General features: G+C 36.4%; 1 protein-coding gene and 1 pseudogene across 1 annotated transcript in view; both read left to right on the top strand.

Annotated features, from left to right (window-relative positions):
- The window catches only part of LOC149820172 (proton pump-interactor 1-like), a 38,563-nt gene extending 28,957 nt beyond the window's left edge, over positions 1-9,606 (top strand). The window contains exons 7-9 of the mRNA XM_089983843.1: positions 8,027-8,125; positions 8,218-8,742; positions 8,976-9,606. Of these exons, the coding sequence (XP_089839969.1) occupies positions 8,027-8,125; positions 8,218-8,742; positions 8,976-9,299 (948 nt within the window). The 3' untranslated portion in view covers positions 9,300-9,606. The remainder of the gene's footprint in view (positions 1-8,026; positions 8,126-8,217; positions 8,743-8,975) is intronic.
- A 3,295-nt stretch (positions 9,607-12,901) lies between these two features.
- Positions 12,902-17,586, top strand: LOC149820171 (remorin 1.4-like; annotated as a pseudogene).
- The last annotated feature ends 10,283 nt before the right edge of the window (positions 17,587-27,869 follow it).

Genomic DNA, 27,869 nt, shown 5'->3' with positions numbered 1-27,869 from the left:
AAGCATAACCCATAAAAAGGGTATAACCGGAAACAAAATAAAAATAAAAAAGTATTCTTTATTGATATGAAAAACCAATTGCTCAAGAAGCATTGGAATGAAATACAAGAGGGGATGCACCCCTTTATATACACAGCTGAAAGAGGAGGACTCAATAGAGCACGACTCTAAATAGAGTTGTTGGACTGTGTCCAACAACTCTATTGCTAGTCAAGTCCGGACAGGACTGGACTAGCAACAATCATTCTAGTTCAAACTGAACTAGATGACATAAAGACAAAAAATAAAAATAAAGGAAAAAAGTTACAGAAAAGAAAGAAATGAATATATATATATATATAGTTTTACATTTTAAGAGGCGCTAGGCGATGAGCCCCTAAAAAGCCTTACCCTCCCCCCCCCGCCCCAAAAAAAAACATATAAATATGTAACAAACTACTAAAATTAATAACAAACATGTATACAACATAAAATCAATTAACAATAAGCAATAAACAAAACAAAATATGTCATCGGACACTATAAGACAATTATATTAAATAACCTACTCAATACATTGTCCAATACAAAACATTTAACATTTAACGACACAATACATTTAACTAAACATAGAGTTCAAAAACATGTTTATATATAAAAATCTTCATTCTTCAGTATCAAACTTCACTTCAACAATTTTCTTTGTTTATTGCATCGTTTAGTGGCTTGAGATGATGATGGCAGTTCATCTTTATCTTTTGAATCAGGGACCACCTCTGACAATTTTTGTCCCACAAATGTTGCATGTACTTATGCCTTTCTCTCACCATCTTCTCTAAGAGTAGTAAGAAGCTCAACATGAATATAAAGAGGAATGCTATGTGTACATAATCTCACAGTGGAGTTGATATGCCCCACAACATAACATGTAAATCTATACAATCCTCCATGCATTATAAAATCACAAAAGTTACACTTCACTATTCTTTTGAGAGACATCTCTAAGTCAACTGATGTACAATATTTCAATGCAGGATCCTTTGAGAGACATCCTCCAAGACCTCCGCCCTCCATCGACCTCTTAGAGCATGAATTAATAAATTTAATTACTGCAAAGATGTAAAACAATGTAATTGATAATCATGTAAAAAATGAAACAATAATTGAATAAACAAACTGTGCGACTGATAACCTATACAAAAAATTAAAACATAACCAATTAATCCCCAAATAAAAATACAGGCATACAGATAATCAACAAATCTATACACACCTAACATAACTAACTTTAAGTGTATTCAAGTCTAAAATAGTCAAAGAACCCCAATAAGTTTATAATAAATTTATAATAACTTGAATTTAATCCTTAGATGATGAACTTGAAGGTCTATCATCATCATCTGAATCATCTTCAAAGATATATTGCTCTTCTTTTTCAATTTCATATGTAGAGCTGCTAGCTTCTTCCTCTTCTTCTTTTTCGCTCACCACCTTTCCTTTGTCAGACCTTTTCTTTCTTAGGTCTTTCGTAGCACACGTTCTTGATGCTTCGGATGCCTTGTCAACATGATCCCATATAAGTGACATGACATCTTCGAAGACTGTCTCATCTTTACTTGGCCACAAATCGTTATTATCGACTTCTCTTAAGACGATAGGGTCAAGATCTCCTTTGTTCATTTGCTCCTCATACCTTTGCTTCAATCTTCGATTATATTGCACAAAAACTAAATCATTCAACTTCTTTTGGAAAAGTCACTTTCTTTTTTTTGTATGAATTTGCAAAAGAAAATATATACAAATTGACAAATATTATTTAGTAATTACTAATTAGTAGTAGATCTTTAAAAGTACTCCAGTTACGTTCGCAACTGGATGCACTGCATGTGAGGCCTAAGACTCAAACAACAAAAGTCTGGAGCTGAGGACTGTAATGAAATATGCGGAAGAAACCAAGAATGCTAAAGCATTCACTATGTCCCACACGGACAAGTGCAACAAGCATAAGAGAGAAAATCCACTAAGGGATATACGAAGGGCTTTATAAAAAGGCTACACACATGAAAAATAATATCACTATTATTGAAGAGGAGCTCTAGAGAGCAATGCAACATACAAGGGGGGTTCCCCCTATTTATAAGAAAAGGAGACCAAAGGGGCTCCCAATAGAGTCGTTGGGAGCCCCCAACGGTCACAAATGTGACCGTTGGGGGCCCCAACGACTCCATTGTGGGGCCCCTTTTCGGTATCCAAAAAATACATTTTTAAAAAATAAAAACAAAAATAAAAAAAATAAAATAAAAGAAATAAAATAAGTACCCTTATTGGGTACTTTGTGAAAAGACCATAATACCCCTATCGGGTATTATGGTGTTATTACATATGTTTTAACAAGGACAACCAATGACAAAAGAAATCCCCCAATCCACTAAAAATAATCAAATTAGATGTAATAAAAATATATAAGTTATAAAAATAATGTAAAGCAAGTTATATGAAATGTAATCATCTTACATGACGTTTGCACTTTTCTCTTCTTCTTTGCTAAGTCCATCTCGAAAGGCCCACTATCAGTTCTATATCTTATGAGTTGGTCTACTAGTGCATCTCGATTCGCTTCGCTTCGAACAAGATAATTGATTTAATCATATAAACCATTCTTTATCTCCTCATTGGACTCGATATTTTCATACTCATAATATATGGCTGGATTCAAATATAAGTCTGCTTTATGCAATTGATTGTTCCATCTTTTATCGATTATCTCTCAAACTGGGCTATATCTTTCTCCATCATTGCTCAAATTTACCTATTAAGCAAAATAATTGAAAATAATCATTATAAAAGCCAAGTTAAAATTTTAAAAAATTACAGTTAGTAAAATACAAAAAATTAACTTATACCTTCATCTGTTCCTTTGCGCGATCCATTTTCTCGTAGATGTAACCCATAAAAGGCTTTTCATCGCTATCAACCAATCAAATCACGTCAATAAAATGGTCCATTGTTTTCAGAGCATGACTCACTCCCGTCCAAAATTTTGAACTCAAAATCACGTCTTTTACCAACTGACGTTTTTGAGAAACTACGTTTTGCCCAATCATCTCCAATAACATGGACCTTAGACCTTTTTTGCAATTATATATGCTTTCTAAAGTAAAAAATCTAGTAACAAATTGTTAAATTATATATCAAATATTGTAATCTTATATATATTATATATATATAAAAGGTGATACATATACTATGTATATGTATATGTATCTACCTAATTATATATATAAAATATATATTTATTTATTATTAGCCGTAGGGGTAGTTTAGTCATTTCACTATTCTTGTGCATATTCATTTTACGAATATGCTTGTAATTTTGCTTTTTTATTTTTCTTTTCTTTCTCTTATTTCTTTTTCATTTGACTAAGTCAAACTCACCTTGGGGGCCCCACTCTTATAGACGTTGGGCCCCTCTAACGGTCACAATTGTGACCATTGGAGGGGCTCCAACGTCTATGAGTTGGACCCCTCCAAGGTCCTCCTTATTGTGTATAAATAAGGGCATTTCCCCCTTGTAATAGTGAGGCTTTGGGACAAAGCCCAAGTGATTATTTAAGTGTTTGCATTTCACTTTTATGCTTTTGTCTATTTGTGAGATTTGTATTGTGCTTTTGTGCACAAGAGTTCTAAGTGTTCTTATTGTGCATATGTGCATGCATTTATTATCAAGAATATTAAGGTCTTGGTTATAGTATCTTGTTGAAGATACTTTCAATGGTATCAGAGCAAGGTTTGAGGAAGGAAGATCGTGCGTTTCTCTACATTCTTGGGTGCCTCAAAAAATGTGCCTTCAAGCTATTGAATATTGGAGTGGATCATTTCCTTCGGCCAATATTTTAGAAGTCTTCTTTGTCAAGAAAGACTTAAAAATCTATTGAGGTACGTGTTCCTTCTTTATTTCTATCATCTTTAATGGGCGAAAAGAACTCCCACTTCTCCCTCGGGTTTAAAGTCAATGGTTCAAACTATCATGTTTGGGCCGGTAATATGAAAACCCATATTAAAGGGAAGGGGCTTTGGGGGTATTTTCAAGGTTCGATATCGAAACCTGAACCAAAAATTACCATTATCGAAAAAGGAGATATAAAGGTTCTTGAAGGAGAAGAAAGGCAAAGAACTCTTGAAGATTATTCAAAGAAACATGACGAATGAGAAATGAAAAACTTCAAGATCTTATCTTGGTTTTTCTCACCCGTTGAAACCAAGATCAATGCCAATATCATCAAATTCAAGAAAGTTTCCGAAGCTTGGCTATATCTTGAAAAAATGTATACTTTAAGAGATTTGTCACACAAATACTACCTTCAAAAGAGAGTTTTGACCTTACAACAAAATGAGATGACAATTTGGGAATACTTTACCGAATTGTCTTCCATTTGGGACAAGCTTGCTATGCTTGAACCCAAATGGAGTGGTGAAGCTATCGAGCTTAGACACAAACAAATAGAGGAAGACCGCTTTTTTAACTTCCTAAATGGTCTTAGACCCGAATTTGAACAAATTCGGTCTTCTCTTCTTTTTTCTTTCACATCTCCCGCCAGTGAAGATATTATTACTAAATTGAGTGGGGAAGAAACCCATATGAGGATTAGTAAAAGCAATCCTAGCATCCTTGCAACCTCCTCTATTCAAGAAGAAAGTGAAGGGGTGAATGCCGTCTCAAGACCGGGTAAGAATGTGAGGACTTACAAACCTCCTCATTTTAAGAATCAAAATCAAGGAGGAAATTGGCAAAATGGAAAGAAAGACTATAGCAAATTAAATTGTCATTTTTGTAAAGAACCGGGACATATCAAACCATTTTGCCTAAAATGGAAGAAATTGCTTGCAATGGCCACCACCACTCAATCGGAAGAACGACCATAATCTTCCAATGGGTCTCTCTCTCTACAACAAATTATGAAAGCTCTTCGTAGTTGTTTTATCACAAGCCTTCACGTTTATTTCAATCCCAAGTAGATGCTGTTTTATTCTGTATATGCCTCCTTTATAAGTTGATCCACATTTAAGACACGTCTCAAAATTCAGGTCTTGTTTGTCGTTAATATAGTCTCACTTTCATGTTGAATCATCTGATTTTCGCTTAGTTCTGTATATCATCCAAATTTGGAAATGTCGAGCTTGGAGTGGACCCGCTAGCACTTGCAGAAGAGGCCCTTCCATCGTTCTAAAAAATGATAAGAATCTAAAAAAATGAAACACGTAAATTTGGTAAATTAAAAGGAGTAAGCAAATAAGAAACAATTAACATAAACGCAAAATATGAATTCAGCCTCTCACAGAAACACGCATTGACACATTTATATAATAAATATGTAATATATTACATAATAAGTAATAGTCTAAACATGCTTTTGGCCTTTTGTAGAAAAATTCACATAAACAAATAAAAATTCAGAAAGCAATAACAACAGCATGTTAAGAAAATTAATATTTCTCCCCAAACATACAGTAATGCTCAATGAAAAGCTCACACCTAACATCTAACACCTCAAAAAGTGGAACACCCACTAAGAAGCTGCACGACCTTTCCATCTCAACAGAACATCTAAAACCTCCAAAATACACTACTAGTATGATAGTATCAAATATCAACACCCTTGGTTCTACATATATAGGTGACTTCCATTCAAGAATCAAGTGCATATGTAGATATTTCACAAGTGCATGACAATTGGAGCACTAAACTGACTTGTTAATGAAAAAGTTGATCAGTTGTGGGAAACCTGTATCTTTTGCCAAAAAAAAAGGAACAAACGGTCAATTAATAGCAACTAACATACAAGATAGCAATGAGGAACCAGCACTATCAGTAACAACATTCATTCCTTTGTTCAATGTTTTCACAGACATCACCCAAAAAAAAGCATTATCAGAAAAGCTGAGTAAAAGAACAAAGAATCCTATGATTTGCCACTTAAAGTTGCAAAGGAGATAATTATAACAGCAACTATAATAACATATTATCTTGTGAGAATGGATGCCATTTATTAGCATATTATCTAACACGTAACATCTAACATCTAACACCCCCAAAAAGTGAACACCCACTAAGAAGCTGCATGGCCTTTCCATCTCAACAGAACATCTAACACCTCCAAAATACACTACTAGTATGATAGTATCAACAAGTGAGAAAAGAACGTTAAAAGTGAGGGGAAATCAATTTAAGAAGCAAATGAAGAAGTGGGCATACCACTAAAGAGGAGCAGACTTCTTATAACTTCCCCTTATCTAGAGGGTGCAAGGAGTTTGTGGCTTTTTAAATTCGCTTTCCTATGTAACAAGAATCTTTTAGTAGCTATATTTGGTACTAATACAGGTATATAACTAATTAACTAGTCAGCAAAACTATTAAGCAAAAACCACTCATTTTCAAATTTTTTTGCAAGTCTAACCGTATCAATGTAATGTTTTTTATAGGAAATACGTTTTGAATCATGTGATTGCAACTTGTTAGCAGGTTTTTTGAGAGCTTCAAAAAATCAACGGCTAAAATTGTGCAGAAACTTCATGTCTCAAAAACTCATGTACTTACGCCTTTAAAAAAAAACTCATGTACTTACACTGAAAAGTACGATCTAGGGACTGATCCGTAGCAGACCTGTTGAAGAGATATATGTGGTTAGATTGAGTCGCTATAACTTTTTTTTAAGACAAAGAACCCTTACTGAAGTAAAAAAAAAATCCTGCCTGCCTTACATTTTTCAATAAACGAGAGAGAGAGAGAGAGAGAGAGAGAGAGAGAGAGAGAGAGAGGTACCTGTACTTGTAGAAGATAGAGGGAGGAGACCTTCTTCGGCTCTGCCCTAGCGAGGCTGCGAGAGAGAGGAGAGAGAACCAAGAGACGTAAAATGGGAGTAAAAGGGGGAAAAGGGACCCTTTTATACATGTTGACAATAGTGAACGAAAAAAAAACTAAGACCTACCTTGGCTTACACCTAGGCGGCACCTAGACATAAATATAGGGCTCCACCGCCCAAACCTTATCACCCAGGCGGTGGGGCTGCACCTTGGCCCCGCCTTTGACAACTAAGGTATTAGGATAATCTATAGAAAGAGTCTGGAGCTATTAAGAAAAAGGTTTTATATAATGCCTTTAACTGATCATTTTCACTAATCATAGTAAACATAAAAGATAAATAATGAGTTCTTTTCCCATAATAGTTTTGTTCTTTCTTGTCTTCACAAATCACAATAAACTGAGATTTTTTTTTTAAGCTGATGAAAGAGGTGAATAGCACTTTAATAAAGTCTCATTGATTTAAAAAGGTCTCATTAGAAGTGAAAAAAGATAAAAAAGAAAATGCTTAAAAAATTTTAGTCAATAAATATAAAAATACAATGTTTCATACAATAGCATGCACTAAGCATTGTATCATACGATGTGATGCAAATACACCCCTTTTTCCAAGTGTTTGAGGGGGGGGGGTGGCGGGGGGTTGGTGGTGTTGCTTCATGTCACGAGAAAGCATTCCATATAACAATGTAAGTTGTCAGACCTGATATGCAAGTGATGGGATGATTTAACTCAAACCATCATCATTTTATCTCCTTTGTGTTGGCTCTCAGGTGCCAAAGCAACCAAATATGGTTAGGGAATATTTTGTATCTGTTTGCCTGAGTGACTAGTAGGTTTCTGTGTGTGTGTGTGTGTGCCTGCATGCATTTTTCACTCTTTGATGGACTTCTAAGTGGCAATATACATATGTTGGTCTATCTCAGATTTGCTGCTTTTATGGACATTCTGTTTGTCTTAACAGTGTAGAGAACTCTGTTAGCCTGTTTTTTGCTATGGTTGGCTCGGGCTATTCTAGGTTGACTCTCTTGCATGTGTTGTTAATGTGTCTCTCTTCAAGTCACCTGATTTTGTGCTGATTCTCCTCAAATCAATGTTCGTGAAATGACATTTTAGTAATTTCTTGAGACCATGCACATAGTACATCACGATTTTCACTATATTCATGATACTATTCTCTGCAATCTTCAGAATGCATCCTATTTCCAGTATAGATCACTCCAGTCAATTTTTAAAGATCTGGCTGCAAAGAAGGATAAAGCAGCTCTAGAGGAGATTTTGCACACAGAGGTATGTGAAACTGCCATTTTTCTTGGTGAAGTTGCTAATATTCCTGCATGTGTAGTTTATTTATATTGTTCACTTTTTCTATTATGCTTCAGACCGAGAAATTCATGGCACTCTGGAATAGCAGTAAAACAGTGAGAGACGATTATGAAAAGAAGGTTTTGCCATCGCTTGATAGCAGACAGTTGAGCAGAGATGGTCGGATGAGAAACCCTGATGAGAAACCAATAATTTCGGAAGAATCAGCAATAGTTGAATCCATCACAGCACTGGCAAAAGGCAGCACAAAAAGTTCAAAGGTTGACACGCGTCCTCCATCAGAACATGAAACCCTTGGCAATAAGGCCCAAATCCAGAAAGAAGAAAATAAAAAGACTAGTGAAGCGGATGCAAAAGTAAAAGGCAGCAGCTTGCAGGAACTAGAAATTGTGTCCGGAATAGAGATGCACAAGGATTCTTCAGCAAATAAAGAAGTGGATGCAGCAAAGCTGAAGGAGTTGAAGAGACAAGAGGAGATTGTAAAAGCTAAGATGGCACTTGAAAGAAAGAAGAAGCTGGCTGAAAAGGCAGCAGCGAAGGCTGCTATTAGAGCAGAAAAGGAAGCTGAGAAGAAGCAGAAGGAAAGTAGCATTTTTATTTTTCGCTTGTTATATTTTTTTTATCTTAATTCAGTCATGAGAATCTTGATCTGGCTTTGCATTTGGATCAGCCTGATGTGGCTTGGTACCAAGGTTCACATGGGGCTGATCTGATGGAGTCCGTTAGGAAGTCCTGCAACCAGGGGGTGTAATTATCTTGGTAAAACTTGCTCCAATTCAAATCGAGCTTGACATGCTTTGCTTTAAAACTTTTCCAGGAACGTGAGAAGAAAGCTAGGAAAAAGGCTGGTACAACGGAAAACACGGAAAGTGAAGAGACTACTGAGGATACTCAGACTGCTGTTCTGGAAAATGATGAGGAGAAGTTGGAGGCTCCAGCTCAGGCAAAGTTCAACACGCCAAAGGAAAGTGTCAGGTTCAGGGGCCACACCAAAGGCCCGAAACCTGTTCCGAAGGCCATCCTGAAGAAGAAACAGGCGGCTTCATACTGGTTATGGGTTGTTCCTTCTGTTCTCGCAGTCTTTCTATTTCTGGTCCTGGCATACTATTATTTCCTTCAAAAAGAACCTAAGTATTAGAATCTTTAGATAGCGAAGACCAATTTCCCTTGCTGAAGAGTTTTTGCTCTCTCGTAGTTTGATCCTGTACAACCTTGATATTCTTGTTCTTTACATCCCATCCAAGGATGGGCAGTTCATAATCTTGCTTGTAGCTCTTCGGTTGTATTGAGATTCTGATCAAACCGATCGTTCTCTTAAGGTTTCAGGATCTGTCCATTTCAATCGAGTTTTTGTACACCGTCTATCATGTCAAAGACAATCACCTAGGAACATTGTTTTTTCTGAGAGATACTGGCTACCTACACTGAGATTGGATTTTATGCTCTAAGGAGAAGATGCTTTTCGTTATTTCCGTTTTGGTACTTAAAGTTGTTTTTTCCCTGATTGGTGTGTGTGGAAGAGGTACATGTAAAATAGTGCATTGCAGACGGTAATAACTTCTAGTGGTGACTTGTATGATCTCAATCTGTAAAAGGCACGCACTGGTAGCAGTGGCTGTCCGGCTGTCTTGATGCTTCTTCAGGTATGCGAGGTTTTATATAAAGACTTGCAATTGGCAGTTCTTTAAATGTCAGCTTAGCAAATGTTAGTAGAGTTTGGGGGTGCAGTCTGGTACTGCATCATGGAGACAAAAAATGCCATGTGAATCAGACACCATTTCAGTCCCCTTAGTTTGGCACAAGATTATTCTTTGTTTTGTGTTCGCAGAGTAGGCACTGGAAAACCCTTGTATGCACGGAGAACCTGCACAAGAAATATCCGACTGAACTTTGTCATCTAGAATCCCTTCTTAAAGTCTGCCATTACAAATATAAGTGTTAGGGTGGGCATTCTACCATAACTTATGGCTTAGGGCATAGCAGAAAGCATTAAGATCAGAGTTGTCTTTTGTCCAGTTCTCAAGCAGAAAGCATTAAGATGATGCAGAATTTATGATTTTTTTCTTCACAATTGTAACTTGTAAGCAGAAATGTCTGGAGTTTTCAAGTATCAATTCACTGTCTTACTGTAATACTGGTGGCGCTGAACGGGCATCCTGTGCATGGACGGAGTGTTCAACTGAGAGCTGCGCTGGAGTAAGAGTCGTTCGTACGGGGCATTGCTTCTCATTAGGCGGACCATGGGCAGTCGCAAGAAAGGCAAGCGATGTCGTTCAACTGCTGCAGGAGAGAGAGAGAGAGAGAGAGAGAGAGAGAGAGAGAGAGAGAGAGAGAGAGACTTAATCGCTAGGTGATGTAAGTATCCCATTAACTAAGCGGGTTGGATTCGGTTTTCGAGCTTCAACCTGAATGCAAATCTAAATCCAAGTAACATCGGGATCCACACACATAAAGTGTTTTTGGTCATTAGTATGACAATTCATGTATCTGAAGCAGGATAATTGGACATCTGATCCATATCCAACGCATTTGCAGCCCTAAGTCTATATAGATAGGGATGTCAATGGGATCAGATTTCGGTCTGATATCCAACCAAAATCTGAATTCATTTGGTAGGATTCAATGCAATGTTACGACAATAATCAGATTCCATATGCAGTTTTACATCCAAATCTGTACCCAAATCAGTTCTGAATTTGATGGATAGTCCAAATCTGAATATAAAATGTTTTAGATTAGCTAGTTGAATCTGGATTAAATATTGCATCTTTCCACTCGACGCTTGGACTGAATCAGAATCCAATTAAGCAATGTCCAGTTAAGCTGGATTCAATAATGCCTACTTCCGAACTGTCTCCAACCCGTTTATACAGACCTCCCAACATGGAAGCTTCAGCAATATCTAGTCTATTAAAATAAAATGCACTTTGTGACCACAAGGTCGAAGTTAGGTGTACTTAGTGGACAAGGGGACCTTGAAGGGTTTTACTCAAAGTTGCCAAAAACGGGTACGTGTACGTGGTATTGATACCGGTACTTGAGGGCTTAAAAAGTTTCAGGTATGTTTTTCTTTGAAATGTACAATGAAACAGTTTGGAAAATATCAATACAAGTTTCTAAAATGGAAAATGACTGTACTGTACGACAAAAATACATTTTTTGAAAAACCCTATAATTTTCTAAAATCTGCCAGATGTCCAAAACTACAAATGTTTATTGTTAAAAAACCATTTTAATCTTTGCACAACGGACCTTCTGTTCGTGCGATATATCGATATGGTCTCTAGGCATCGACCCTCACTTAAAGGTAGATTCACAGGATCAAATGTCATACTAAATTTACACATATAACATGAAATTCATGAGACATAGTGCAAACCTCATGTTAATATATCGTAATTTCACAAATATTGTACTAAATTTGCAGGACATAGTGCAAACTTTTTATGATCCTCAAGAAGTCTGCAGATTATATACTAACTTCGTAAATCATGTCATTGCAAATATGTTTGTTCATGAATTTCCGTATGAGCATTAAATGCGAATTTCCTTCATTTATATAAAAATTGATTGTCACACCGTGGGGTCATTTTCGTATAATCTAAAGTTTTTTTTGGCCCCCAACGAGTAGTCCCCAACGTGCTTCTCCCCGACAATAATTTTTGTTGACTATTTTTGGTGAATCATTGATGACTATTCATTGGTGGTACTTTATCAACAAAAAATAAAAAACCAGGGTATTTTTTCAGTAAGCACATTTTTACGGTTGAACCTGTTATTTTTTTTTGAAACAACGAATCAATTATTTTTTTGAAACATTGACATGACTTAGTTATGTTGTGCAAAAATTGCATGATTTTTGAGTTATCTTAGCATGTTTAATAGCCTATTTCATTTTTTCTTCGATTGTGCATCTTGTATTATAAACATGATTAGGAAACATTCTTTGTTTCTTTTGGTTATTTCCTTAACAATTCAATATTTTTTATAGGTCATTATGTTTGTTTTATGCAATATTTTTTCAATAGCCTATGTTGTGTATATGTTGTCTGTCTGTTTATCTATATTCTCCGTATTGTTATTGTAGAAAATTTTGAATTTGTTTAATATGACAATTGAAAATGCTGGCTCGAAGGGGGTTATACCCACAACATCCGATATTGTTGGAACATGTGGACTAAAGAAAAAAAATTACATACTTGGTTATAGTTCATATTATAAAGTATGAAGTAGGCTTGACATGTGGGTAGAGAGGGAGTTTGTTTCGTGGCCAAAGTTTTCGGTGTTCATAGAAAATGTAACATTGATAAATTGAGACCCAGACTTCTACGCTTAAACTCACAACAACTAACTCCTTTAAAATAGGCCAAACAACAACAAACATTTCAAGCATGTCTCAAATCTAAGGATGAATGTAAAAAACTGTTCACGAGTATGTGACTGCATTGATGTCTACCATCCCAGAAGCATCTAAGAAGGGAGAGGGGGACTCAGTGGTGAATAAGTTTCACCCATTGACGGACTCTGAGGTTGTTGTTAATCTCAATCTCCTGATAGATAAATCTAAAGGCGTAGTCACCTGCATAGCTGTAGTAAAATGAAGACAATAACTCAATAATGTGAATATGCAAACCCTAAGATTTAGATTAATTTGGAGGGTTCTTAGGAAGTGGAGGTGGGTGAATCGGATGCTCAACCAAAGGTTGAGGTTGCAGTGGAGAATGCACATGAACAAATGCAATGGGGAACAAGGTCCGGTGCTTTGAGGAGAGGGTCACAGTGGGTAATAACTTTCAATCCACGCAGATAGGTACTTTGTTCATTTATTATTTTGTATATACATGTTTGTAAGATGTTTGCAATCATTGATAATTTTACATTCAATCAATGATTAAATTATCACACACACACACATATATATTGTACTTCAATCTTTAAAATGGTTTATCTGTGTATGTAATTAAATGATTAATTTGACTAATTTCATCAAAATTAATTGTGACTGTAGGATCTCCAGTATCAAGATTCGGAGGATCCAACAAGCTGCATGCACCGGTCCTACTGATTCTAAACACACGAGTGATTTATAATACTAACGGAGGATGCGAAGGACTGCTTTGATCGAATATATTTTCAGAAATTTTTAGTGATCACACCATAAAACATAAATCACAATCTCTTAGAGGCCATTGTGAAGTTCTAAAATTTGACAACTAGAAACTGCAATACCAAAATTAAATTTATTGAGTACAAGAAGGCAATAACCACATTAAGCAATTCTACTATCTTTCTTACAAATCACCCGTAGCCATTTTCCCAAAAGAGCCTTGTTGATTTTATGTATGTTGTGAACCCAAACCCCCCCAGGTGGAGTCGTTTATCGATGAAATGTGAATTTACCAAAGAATTATGAGTCCTCCGATTTGCCCGACCAAATAAATCTTAAAAAAAGTCTAATAAACATTTTTTCTACCTTCTTTGGGACAATAAAAATTTACATATACCCAAAGAAATGCTCCCGACCTTTGATAGCAAATGGTTTACACAATTTTGAATTTTTTTGGTGTTCCTATCCTCTAAATGAGACCAATGAATCTCTAGAGACACCAAAATGGAGAGGCAAGCCTAGGTACTTCATGGGTAGCAAACTTGCTTCACATTAAAAAATAAAGGTTGCCAACCCTTACATCTCCCCCAAGGGATGATTCAATACTAAGATTTGACATTTAGCACCATTCATTCTCAAACTCAAAGTATGGACAGAGGCTTGAATGATAATCAAAAGAACCCAAAAGTTTTTCGGGACGCTTCTCCAAACACAATAAGAGGTGGGAAATGGAGACACTATCCGAGACCTTGCAACCCACAAATTTGCCCTGTGTTACCACCGAAGAAATCATAATCAAGAGTGCTTCCAAAGCCAAAATGAATAGTAGTGGTGAGAGAGGGTCCCATTGGAGCAGCCCCCACTTAGGTTTGAAGATGTTACTCTTTTACCCATTGATGGACACCGCAATAGATGAGGTATTAAGCAATCTTTGGATCCATGATAGCCATTTAACCCCCCCCCCCCCCCCCCCCCAAAGCTCATATGATCCATACAAATTATAAGAAAGCGCCAATCCAAAGAATAAAAATCCTTTTCTAAATCAAATTTTAAGATGAAAGATTTCTTACTAGACATTTTGATGAAGTTCAATGCTTCTTGAGCAACAAAACAAGAATCATGCAACCTTTTTTCGACAATGAAAGCACTTTGAACATCCTAAATAAGGGCCCCAACCACGAGCTTGAGTTTTGATGCAAGTACTTTGGATACAATCTTAAAGACCATCCCCACCGAAGAGATCGGTCTAAACCGTTCAATCAATTCCGTAAGAGGGTCTTTTGGAATGATAATAAACATTGATTTAACCAATACTTGAGGAAGCTTCACAAAATTGTGAACTTCAGCCATCATTTGGAGAAGATCACCTTTAACAAATTCCCATGACTCTTTAAAGAATTCAGTGGGAAACCTGGGGTTTTGCCATTGGGCAAACTCTATACCGCATGCTTCAATTCTTCCAATGAGAAAGGCCCAATGGTACCCGCACAGGCAGCCTCATTCAATTTCTTAAAATTCATACCTGACATATCATAAAGCATCAACAACATAGGATAACCGTTCTTTAAAATAATTAGTTGCACGGGAAAAATGTGCAAACCTTGGAAAGTCACTCCAATTTCCATCGATGGAATATGCACTTCAAGAAATCACTGTTTTACTTGCGCACCTTGGCGGTAGCGCCATTGTAAAACGCATTTTACTGACGCAGTAACAGGTTGTGCCAAAGAAAAAATGAACACTGACGCAAAAAACCTAGCCCCAGTGAAAATAGACTTTACTGGCGAAACCCAACACTGCGCCAATAAAATGAGTGGTTTTCTGTCCCAGCTCTACCTGCGCCAGTAAAGGTTCTTCTCTTTCTCGCAGGAGGAGAAATTTTTGTTCCTCCCTCTTTTTTCCTTTACATGACCCCCATTCTCGGGTCCTCTTTTCATTCCCCCCATTCCTTTTCGTATGTGTTGTCTTTCATTGGAAGGGTTGTGAGAAGGGCAGAGGGGAGAATATGGAAGAAGGCTCATGACTCAGTCGAAGAAGAAGAAGAAGAAGAAGAAGAAGAAGAAGAAGAAGAAGAAGAAGAAGAAGAAGAAGAAGAAGAAGAAGAAGAAGAAGACGTCTTTTCATTCCCCCATTCCTTTTGCATGAGTCTTAATCTGATCTACTCCGTATCAAAACCAAACCAAGATCATTCTCATGCCTGCAAATTTACATAGAAACAGTTCATATGTGTGTGCCTTTTGCTTCCTAGTGGATGTCTGCAAATTTACATTAGAAACAACTCCCGTTGCTGTAAATACTACTGCACTGTAACTGTGTCAAAGACAAAATACGTAATATGGCTTGCATCTTTGATTTTCATCTCAATAGCTTCATACTTTCATGCTTTCATTACTATACTGGACATGTTGCATTACATGTCATTCCCGTTCACTTTGGGGATCCCTTTAGAAAGCACGAGATGCATTGCTTCTGAAGTTTTCCCTATATGCTCCAGTTCATCCCACCCAACTTCTCTTGGCCTTCTTCCCCCTTGGTCCTCTTGATTCTAGTCTCTTTGTTCAAACCTTTGTTCTTGTTATTCGGTTTGCTTTCCATGCCATTGTAAGTCTTCTTGGTACTTTTTTTGGTTAAAGCAAACAATCATGGATATACAAACAGAAATGCAAAACCATCTCATTTCACAGTCTAGACTCTGATGGCAGATCAACAAACATATTGCTAATCTCAGCAATCAGCAACCTAGATCAGCCTATCAGTAATTAGGCCTCCTATTCAACAGATTGACCTGTTCAATAGGCCAATACCAACCTTATTTGACTAGATTTATGGAAAAAGAAAGGTTCCAAGTGAAGATCATAATATTATTCTAAGACAGTCTACGTGTTTCCGAGTGCTTTTGTCTGAATAGGTGGAAACTTGTATTGTCGTCTAAACAGCTGAAGACCAATTATAGCATTAGACAAAAGAGGTGAACAACCACAACTATGGAAACTGTGAATCGCTTAGCTTTCCATTGTTCATAGTTAGCTTCAAATTAAGACCAATTATTCATTTTCCTTTTATTTTGGGCATTTCAATTAGGTAGTTCTGGAATTTCTTGAAAGAAGCACAAACTCAATAAATTTTCTGTTGTATTTGAGACCAAATTTTCGTCTATCTTTGCCGACAGAGATACAATTGCAGTCAGTAGTTAAGAAACCTGCTAAACTATGATTTTGTCAGTAACAAGAATAATTATTCTGGTCGATTTTGTGAAAATTTGCTTTTCTTCTTCGCTAGCAAATTTTTATGCTTAAAACTTTCTTCTTGATACGTTCACAATCTTACCTTCAGATGCTGTCCTTGCAAAGGTTGAAAGTGAGAAGAGGCTGTCCCTGATCAAGGCATGAGAAGAGAGTGAAAAAAACAAAGGCTGAAAACAAGTATGTGTTTGTTATTGCAAATAGTTTGAGACTAGATTTCCTTTTTGTCTCAAAAAATTTCACATCAGTGGATGCTGAATTTGGCCTAGTCCATTTAAATGACTGAAAACTACAATCCGACACAAGTTCACTGAATAAAGCAACTGGTTGCAACAGAAACACCAGAAGGCAAAATCCCTAGCAACTTTAGATTCAGACCGCTCTTATAATGTCGATTTACTGTTGTCATGGTGGACCACTCACTTGAAAACCTTGTCCAATTATGTTACTTATTTCTTTTTTTTTTCTCTTTATGCCTTCTTTTTGCACTCTTCAGTAAATTTGCCTGATAATTCTAAACATAGGCCAGATAATTAATGTTTGATATAGTATACTGCCATGAAGACAGTGCCAGTCATGTTTGAAAAAATAGGCTTCTACTGATTATAGTAGGGAACAATGATCCTTTTCTTTTTTCCTTAACCTTGTCAATTCATAAGTGTATGTCAATGATGCAATGCAAGTTACTATTGGATCACCATTCTCTGAGGAACACATTGGGATCTTACGTTTCTTGTGCAGACTTGAGCAGCTATGCTCACTGAAAGCTGAACTGAAAAAGATTGAGGTACGTTTTAGGCTACAGTGCCTTTTGTCAGTGTGACTAGAGACACTTAATATATTCCAGCTTCTCACTTGAAAATTTAAGTCCATCTTGCGATAATTTCCTTAATATCAATGGCAAATTAAATCTGCTTTTTGATTTGTCCGAACATAGATGCAAGACTTCCGAGGAGAAACGAGCAATGGCTGAAGCCAAGCACGGTGAAGAGAAGCTTCTTGATGAGGAGAAGGCTAAAAAATATCGAGCATCAGGTCTGTCACCAAAAAAACTCTTTGGTTGCTTTGGGAGCTAGCGCCATAACCAAGTTATGGAGAAAAATATTTGTAAGCTCCTCTTATGTATATTCATCTTTGTTTGATTCTTTCTCTAATTGCTGTTCAAGGGTGTTGATTATCATAATGTGTACAAAATGTTGTATCTCTGTTTATGCATGGTTCTGTTTGTTGGGTATTGACTTCAAATACAAGGTTTCCACTGTTCATAAGGTAATAGTCTGATTCAGGAACATCTTAAGAAGCCTTGATGTATTAATTTCATTAAAATGTGCCCAAAGGCGTATGCCTCATTTGGCGCGCGCTATATATACATATATATTATATTTTCCACTTTTACTGACACATTAAATAAGTGCACCAGTATAAGTTTTTACTGGCGCTAAAACTGGGCTAGTAAATGTTTTCACTGGTGCATGTCCAGCGCCAGTGAAGAACTTCACACATGAAAACAATCTTTTCACTGGCGCCGTATTTGCATTTTCACTGGCACTGAAAATGCGCCGGTGAAATTTTTTTACTGGCTCTTATATTGCGCCAGTAAAACTGAAATTTCCTGTAGCGATGGTTCATTCTCCTTCTATTCGATGCACACATGTGAAAGAATTTGATGTTGAGCTCTTCCGACTTAAGCCAATGTGCCTTGGCATCCTCAAACATGTATTTTAAATTACATACTTCTTACCATAATACTGAAGAGCATTGTTGCATGTTTAAGGATGCATTTGATGACTTCCCATATTAGATATGAGGATCTTTATGTACCATGAGGAGGCATTAATGTGACATGGGACCCATCCTCAGATCCAAGGTAATCAAACAACTGGTCTCAATGCTCCTTTCGGGAATCAGACATTCATTTTTGAAGGGAGATTCACGTGTCTTTGGCCGGAGTTGTGTGTGTGGGGGTGGGGTTGTTGTTGTTGGGGGCGTGGAGAGAGGGAAGGGATGAGGGTCTCAAATCCAATCCCTCATACTTGAAAGTTAAAACGAGGCATTGATATTTTAGTAGAGGAAATGTATAAAGGCAGTTGGATGCTAATGTCTGGATGAGCACATATTGATTTGTCCATACTGATTTACCGATTAAAAGTTCTAGTGCCGCTCATCATTATATTTTACGATACACTTGCTATTAGAGAAATCTTGACCAGTTTTACCACCTTTATTGGTTTAGTTGGACTTCCTAACTATTAGATCCGTCTTTTATATATAGCCCTCCTTTTTTTTTAAGCCTAGCTGTATTTGTGCATGTTTACCTAGATAATAAAATTACCAAACGTGTACATATTTTTAATTGTAGTAATAGCTGGAAGGACTAGGCCATCTTTCAGGTAACCGTATTGTTCTTGGTATATTGTAGGCTATTATTTTTTAAGCAGAAAATAACCATATTGTTATTGCAAAATGACACATTTTCTGAAATGCCCTACAATTTGCAAAATCCTTCCCATGTCCAAAATTTCAGATTCTTGACACCTTTTAGGACATTTTTACCCTTCGCACAAGTAAACCTCTTAAGGTTTGTGCGATATTAGGTACACTGTAGGAAGCTCACAAACCTCTCAATAAAAAGGATATTCACACGATGATTTCATGGACCTCATGAATTTTGTATAAACAAATTTACGAAACTAACATGTTTTCATCCCAACAAAAGAGATTCACACATCAAAACACATGCATCTTCTCGAGTTCGCAACCACCATGTGAACCTTCTTTAATTAAAAGTTCAAGCTTGACAGTTTTTTCCCATGCATTTGCAGTTGTCTCAAAATTCGTGCATACCTTATGCGAGCCTCTTGTAATTGAAAACCTGTGAATGTTTGCAAATACTGTATGATATTCAAAATATAGTACAAACTTTACGAAGATATCCTGCGAAGTTCTTTTAAGTAAATGATCCTCAAGGATGTCTAGAAATGTATAGTTACATTCGTAGATACCTGATGCAAATGTCAGCGATGTTCTCACTCTAATCAGACCTTCGCAAACATGGTACTACCTTCACAAATATAATACGAGCGAAGAAAGCTTGCAAACCTCCTATGATGAAATACTCTTCAACGAGATCCACAAATGTGTACTAATATACACAATTTTCTTCTATAAATGTCTATAGATTCACATGCTTGCTGATTCACATATAAAGTCATTGTAGTTTTTTTTTTTTTTAGTTTATTTCTTGTTAGAATGCTAACCCTTTTCCCTCTTTCTGTGTGGTGATTCTGTTGAAATCTCTTTATAACATTCTAACGAAAGTGTTGTATCCTTTTAATCGACTTTTTTAGTTAGGTTGAAAGGTGGGTTATATATATATTTTATTCCAAGGTTTTTTTTTTGTAGATATGATCATTTGAATGTTTTATATATGTTTTTCTGTGTTTTATTGAACATTTGACACCAGATTTTTGGTTTATGGTTTATTATGTCTTAAGGTTTTTTCATAGATTTATTTATTTGTTTGTGTTGTAGATGATTTATGTTTCTTTGCTTGTTCTTTATTTAATATTTAGTGATTTTTTTTTAGGGTAATGGGATTAGGGTTAACTGTGCAAACATTTAATTAGTGTGATGAGGTTGGTGTTGACTATGCACAAATATTGAATATGAGTTAGGGTTATTGTAGGTAGTTGGTTTTCAAAGTAGTTGTTGCCAGTAACTTTGTTAATTGAATATATAAATAGCATATGAATGAACGTTTATTATATAATATTTTCATTAGATGAATGATATGTTGTGAGATTGGTGTAATAAGTTAATAATGACCTCTAAAATGACTTTTTTCAACTGAGGACCAATCCTCTTTTATCATTTTCCTCATCTTCTTCATTGCATGACCTACCCTACATTTCAATACATAGGAATTGAAAGACACAATTATGTCTTTGGGACCTTCCAATGGATATGTGCTATCATATCCAAACCTGCAAGGATCAATACACAAATTAGTACATTAACATAACAAAATCATGTTTGAATATGAATCAAATCAAAATAATGAATAAATTTCCATACCTCCAACACCACCATCATGCTAGAGAAGTTTTTCGTCCACGCCTTTCATGACTCAAACTTGCGTAGAGTTGTGCAAGTGAGGCTTCTCTTCATTCCTAATCATTGATGCGATCCATGTCTTGCACTAGTTGCACGTATGATGCATGAATCAACTTTTTATCAGTGTCGATGAATATGCAGGTGCCAAAAAAGTAGAGTAAAAATGCCATAAACTCATTCTCTAGCCTATGGTCGGCCTTTCCTCCAACATACATTAGCTTCCCCTTCATTCTCCTCGCCTTAGAGTCTTCATTTGTTCCCAAATAAAGTTCATATATGCACTTGAAATCTCCAAAGCAATTTACATTCACTGGCTCCCCATGACATTTAATTTTGGACATGCGTGCCATGTCTTTCAATGTGATGGTCATCTCAATATCAGAGAATTGAAACATGGTTGCTAGATTCCAAAATTACACAATTGAATTTGTGAGACACTAACCAATGTTTCATGGTCATACCTTCAAGAAATTTCAAAAATGCATTTGATCCAGCCAATCCTTCGCTTCCTCCGATAATGTTAGGAACCACTCGTATGTTAGAACTAGTCAAACCGATATATCATGCTTATTGGATCATACAAATTTTTTGGTTGTGGATCTGTAATCATAATAAAATTTACATAGAATTAATCAAATATCACAATTTAATTATTGAATATAAGACAAATTAATTTTACATACATATATGACAAATTAATCAATGAATTACGATACTCAACCTAGTTATGTTACAAACAATCTTCACATAATTATGACAAATTAATCGATCAATTACAAAGAATCAAACTAGTTATCCTAAAAATATGCTTCACACACAAACATATTATTTTAAACATTGAATTGCAAGAATCAAACTAGTTATACTAAAATCATCTTTTACACACACAAACATATGTATGTGACAATTTAACAAATGCATATTTATATTTAAACTAGTTATTCTAAAAATACGCTTCACACACATATATATATATTTATATATATATGATAATTTAATCAATGATTGAATGTAACATTAATATTGATTTCAAGCATCTTATAAATACATTGCATAAAATAACAACTGAAGAAAGTACTTGTCTATGACCATCAGACCTTATTCGCCATTGCGACCTCTTCCTCAGAGCATGCACTTGCTCCTCCAAGGGTTGATTTGTCACCTCCTTAACAAACTCCAACTTAAACTCTTGAGGATCCTTTTTCAATATCTTCACATGTGCCTCTTGCAGACCTTCACTCTCCTCTATATCCAAAGGACTATCAATATTAATCTCCACCATCTCCAACTTTTCTATTCTCCACAATTACCTCAACCTTAACCTTTGCATAATCTCTTTGCTGAGGTGCTTCCTTTGTCCTTTTCACCCTCATGGTGTGGACACTGTCCCTCCATCTTGCCACTACTACTGCCACTACAAGTGGCTGCATCTTCAATTTTCTTTAGTTGGACATTGAGGTTAGAAACAACTTCAGACTGAGACAATGACTCAAACTTCTTCACCACTAGCTACATGTATAAATTCTCCTCTCCCTCCTTAAATGTTTTTGAGGTGAGAGACATCATTTTGGCCACAGACTCCTCAACCTTTTTTATAGGTTCAACATGTGTTCTTGCTGCTACTGAAGATGTTAGCTGTTTCTTAGTTAAGTGCAGAATTTTGGGCCTCATATTACTGATGCTGCACTTTTTTGTAGAATATGTCATACCCAAACTTTTGGCTACGGAGAAGGTTCCCTCTCTATCCACTTGTCAAGCCTACTCCGTACTTCATAGTAGGACATATTAACCAATTTGTATTTTTCTAGTTTCTTTATTTGCTTTTCTCCATCAATAGCAGATGGTATAAGTGTGGCTCCATTCAAGACAATTACTTTAATCATTATTTTATAATAAATAAACTAAGAATTTCCCGAAAAAACATGTAAAATAGAGATAAAGAGACAAGCAAGAGACACAAAATAGGTTATTGAAAAGACATTACAAAAAAAAAATATAATAAGCTATTGATAATGTAAAAAAATAAGCTTGAAAATGATGCAATTATTCCTTAGTCACCTTTATAATACAAGATGCGCAACATATAAACAACCAAATTCGAGGATAGAGAAATAGCAAATTAAGGAAACAAAGCGAGAAATAGATACTTAAAAATGAATTAAACAAAGAAAAAACAAAATAAGATATTGAATATGCAAGAGTAACTTGAAAACCATGCAATACTTTCATAAAATAACTTATTCATGCCAATATTTTAAAAAATAATTGATTCATGCCAAAAAGTTTGATTCGATCATTGAAGATGTGTTTACCAAAAAAACTCTCTGTGGATGATGTGTTGCATGCTGATGAAGTGCCACCGCTCGACGATGAGAAAATAATAGCACCAAAGATTCGCCATAAATAGTCACTGAAAAATTATCAAAATTTTTTGCTAGGCCAAGCATATTGGAGACTACAAAAACCTCTAATTTATGCAAAAATAGCTTTTAGATACGAACATGACTTTTAAATAAACGAATCATCACATTTAATGCTCATACATATGTTTACAAAAGGATGGAAAATTCACATTGAAGTCATTCCTCAAATTTACTAATGTTCGACAAGTTCGCAAATGAGTCAGAAGATTTGCATATATAGAGAATGTTCCCAAACAATTTAGTGAATGTCATGAGGATGTCCACAACTCTGTGACGTCATCCACATGAAGAGTATTTCGTCAAAGGAGGTTCACAAGCTTTTTTTGTGAGGGTCGTACTATATTTGCAAAGGTACTATTGCGGGGGTATAATCAGAGTGTGCACAACAGGTGCCTGCGAATATCAATATATATTTGTAGACTTGCTTCAAGAGTATTTACTATATATGCGAAGGCTAAAAATGTTAAGAATCAAAGATTTTGGATATGCAGAGAACATGTCATTTTAGAAAGACAGTATGGTCATTCTTCATTTTTTTAAAGTTTTTGGAAAGCCTATTCGTATGATGCAATTATTATTATTAAAAAAATAATGTCCTGTTACACAAACCATGTATGTCACATCTGTAGGGTCTGATCTAAAAACAATGAAAAATATTTTTGAACGGAAAGAGTATATCTAATTATATTTGAACGGAAAGAGTATTCCTAATTAATAGTTCCTTACCTTAGTACCAAATATTTTCTCGTATTCACCCCTCAAGCTTCTCATATTTTATTTACAGATAAATTTGGGCTCACACAATTATACCACATACTATCTATCTGACTTACAGATCCATTTGGCATTGTTCAACTATTAGAAGTCACGCTCGGAATCGAAGTCGGTTTGATAACCAATGCAATTTTTTAATTGTAAAATTTTGGTGCATGCGTTGTGACGCGCCACCGATTTTTGTAAGCTCTTAAAAAACATCATTACACAACACTATCATATAATAAACAAACAATGCGGATCATACGGTGGGGCTTGATCTTGATCGGTAAAAGAAAATTTAAAAATAATAAATGCAATTTATTTTTACTTGAAGAAACCGCTCTAAGAACAGAGACTTAGTCGTGCTGCTCTGCTTGCCATACTTACGTTCGCTGTCCTGATAGTGTAAAATTCTGAGGGGGCATACCCTGGACCTAGAAAGCTCGGCTCCACCTGAAATGTCATTGTTCAGTCTCGGCTCGAGCTCGAAGCCGAGTCTGAAAATAGTTGTACGAGTTCGTCTACAAGCCGAGCTTGGGCTAGCTCGACTAGTCATGCAGGCATACCTCGACCTCAGGAAGTGCTAAGCTCCGGCTTGCGCAGGGAGGCGACACCCATAGGATTTGAACCTAGGGCATCCGCCTAGGTCTCAGTCTCCTCGCTAGCTTTTTGTGTAGTGAAAGTTAATTATTGAAAAAACAAATTATTTCAATTAGAAAGTACGCTAGAACAGAGTACAGGCAATATATTTTCCCTTTACTGTTGTTGCCGTTGGTGTTGAAGTTATTGTTGTTTACTAACCTGACCTATTCGCCTCAGCTCACATTCGGTCAAAAAATCAATGGCATAAGGCAGGGCCCTTCAGGGTAGGGATGGCAGTGGACAGGGGGAAAGCGGGGCCCCGCCCCGTTTGGACCGGGGATGGAGGCGGGGACGAAGGTTAAAATCCATCCCCGTCCAGGGGTGGAGGCGGGGATGGACGTGCACTTTTCCCGTCCCCGCCTCATCCCCGCCCTGACCACTTTTCCCAGTAATATCCCCGCCCTGCCCCGCCTCATCCCCATTTGAACCGGGGATGGAGGACATGAAACGGGGATGAGAAGGCGGAGATGAAGGATAAAATCCATTCCCCGCCGGGGGTGGAGGATAAAATCTTGAGGAGGGGCGGGGGTGGAGACCTTGTCCCCCGCCCCGCCCCACTGCCATCCCTACTTGAGGGGTCGATTCCTACTCATTTATAATGTCAACTTGAGAAGCATGCTGATAGTCTATAAAGACGTAAAAGTAACTTCTTTTTATATTATCCTATATTTCTCTGTGTGAATGCTTTTGTTTTTTTCTTATTTGATTCTTTTTCTTGCAACATTTAGCACATTAAAAGTCATTTTTTCCAAATTCAATCAATTGTTTTCACATTTTGTATGTTATCACATTGAATGGCAACAAATACTGAACGAGGACCCATTCCATCTTTTTCTAAAGTTTGAGGACAGAAATGCATGAAAATGCCACCTATTTGGCACCATGTTTTTTGTCGTGAACAAGGCATAAAAATGCCTTTGGTCGGCTACCAAAATACGTGGCTTCACTTTCCTGTCCTGACCTGACCTATCCCTGTGTATTTTGTTTATTCATTGATTACTATGTGTGCACCTACGATTTTGTCATTTAGCGTGTTTGGCCTTATATTAAGTTTTATATGAGTTTAAAATTTAACATTTTATAAAGACCTTTTTATTATGTCTAAATCAACCTTTTTCATCATTTATGATTATGGCTTACTTTAATATTCCCTTAATTAGGACAAGGTCTCCACCCTCGCTCCATCTCAAACTTTTACCTTTCATTTTAACCTTCATCCCTATATGGGTTTTGATTGATTGACTATGTGAATTTTGGTCTTAGATAATCAACATGTCCTATATTGGTATCATAGGTTTATGTATTAGGTAACTAAAGTTTTTCTGATGCTCGTAAAAGTGACTAGCATGAGTGTATTATACTAAGGTCAAACCTTTAATACGTCTTTTACACACCACGACCACCCAAAAGGATAACAGACAAACACTGTTGTCATTACCTTCTTTTGAAAAGGTTTTAAAAAAGTATTTTTTAATTCTGAAACCCCAAAAGATGGTGGAGGTCCTTTCTCTCTCTATGATGCCCAAGCTGCATCATTTTCCTCTCTACCGAAAAACCCTTTGTCTCTCTCCCATTCTCTCCCTAAAGCCCTCTTTCAATCTCTACTCTGGTCTGCAGAAAACCAAAGAGGAAGAATGATGAAAATCAAAAGACTCGATTCATAAGAAATACTATGTTATCAACTATACATCTATATTGGGGTCATGGGTACTCCAGGACCACCTTGTCTAGCTGTTTAAACTCGGCTATAAAAGCGACTGTCTATGGAGCGGCTCAGATCGACACATGGTGATCCCCGTAGTCGAACTCCATAATCATGTCCTTGAAGTTCCACCAAACAAAATCCAAAGATTTGGAGACACTAAATCCCTAACACCACATCTACACCATTGATTAGCAGTACGAACATGTCCGTGGTCAGGATCATCCACTGGATCTCCAGTCACACTTGAGGGCATAGGGTGGTGCATCTGAGTTTGTTGTCATTCCCAACCACTACCTCAAAGGGCTATTGAGGGGAAGTCACACACTTGCCCCCTCTTAGTCGTTTGCGCACACACACGAAGTTGTGCGTCAAGTTGGTGTCTATCAACACTGAAATAGACAACTGACCGATTCTACCTGACACTCATCATCTGTGGTACCTCCATACTGGCTAGTAAATGGTACAATATCTCCAGAACCTCCTTCGAAGTGTCATCACCAGTGTCGACCAACTCAAGATCACTAGTGCATCATCCACATTCTCACTATCATAAAGGTATAGATTCAAGACCTTACACTTGTGGTCCCTTGTCCATACCTCATCTCATTGATAACAGAGGCCTTTCTTGCAACTTTCTTGTATGTGTTTGTGAGAGAGTCACTTTACCTATACCTTGGGGCGTGGTTATGCCGCACGTCTTTACTGCTTTGAGTGATCTATGACCCACTTGGTACACCTATGAGGGGCAGGACACAGTCCTGCTAGAAGCCAAATTCTCGAGGAATGTGTATCTATGACTGGACATTCCACCTGTTCGGCTCCAACTGTAGGATCCATAAATTTTTTGAATTTTTAATCAAAATAAAGAGAATTTCTGTGTGACAAATTCAATTTATGTTTAATTGAAAATATTGGTCAATTGGGTGTCTTGGTATTTATTTTGGCTAATTAGGATTAATTAGTATTTGTTGGATTAAATATTAAGTATAATTAATTAGTGTTTATTTAGTAATTAACAAACAACTAATTATAAACTATGCTTAATTGATATTAGTGGATGATTATACTTGATTTATCCATTAAATTGAGAATTTAAGTTAAGCAGAATTTGTTAAATATTAAAAGAATTTTAATATTCTTTTTAGAGTTTGGAACTAGCTTGGATTTAGACTGAATCCAATTGAAGTCGGATCCAATATGAAAATTTCCTAATTGGGTATTTCAAAAAAGGAAAAAATAATAACAAATAAAATAAACACTTTTGAATAAGATATTATATTAAATATCATAAGGTAACTAAGTTGGTTGGACTTGGTTGGAATTGAACTAACTAAGCCAACCAGGAGGGATTTTGCCTAGAGAACCTACCTTGGGACATGTGTGAGGGGTGAGAACCAAGGAGGCTCCTCACAAGGGATCCCAAGGGAGAATCTCCACATTTCCTAGGAAAATAAAAAATGGTAAGGCATGGAATAAGAGCATATAGTAGCTTACCAAATTTGTGAAAAATCATACATGACTAGAGAGGGGCAAGGATCAACCTAAAAGAACGTTTTTTGAGAGGATGGTTAGACTCCGTCTCAACCCTTTTTCTTTCTTCTTGTAAGCTCAACCACACATCTCACCTACTCATAAATTTTTCCTATAAATACCTCTATAAAAGTAGAAGATAACCATTTTTGAGCTCTCTCTCTCTCTTCCTCTCATTTCTCCAACATTT

The sequence above is a fragment of the Nuphar pumila genome, chromosome 12 (assembly GCF_984573655.1).
Source record: "Nuphar pumila chromosome 12, dmNupPumi1.hap1.1, whole genome shotgun sequence".
Taxonomy (NCBI): Eukaryota; Viridiplantae; Streptophyta; class Magnoliopsida; order Nymphaeales; family Nymphaeaceae; genus Nuphar; species Nuphar pumila.
The sequence above is the reverse complement of the archived record's forward strand: the minus strand, read 5'-3'. Positions and strand labels throughout refer to the sequence as shown.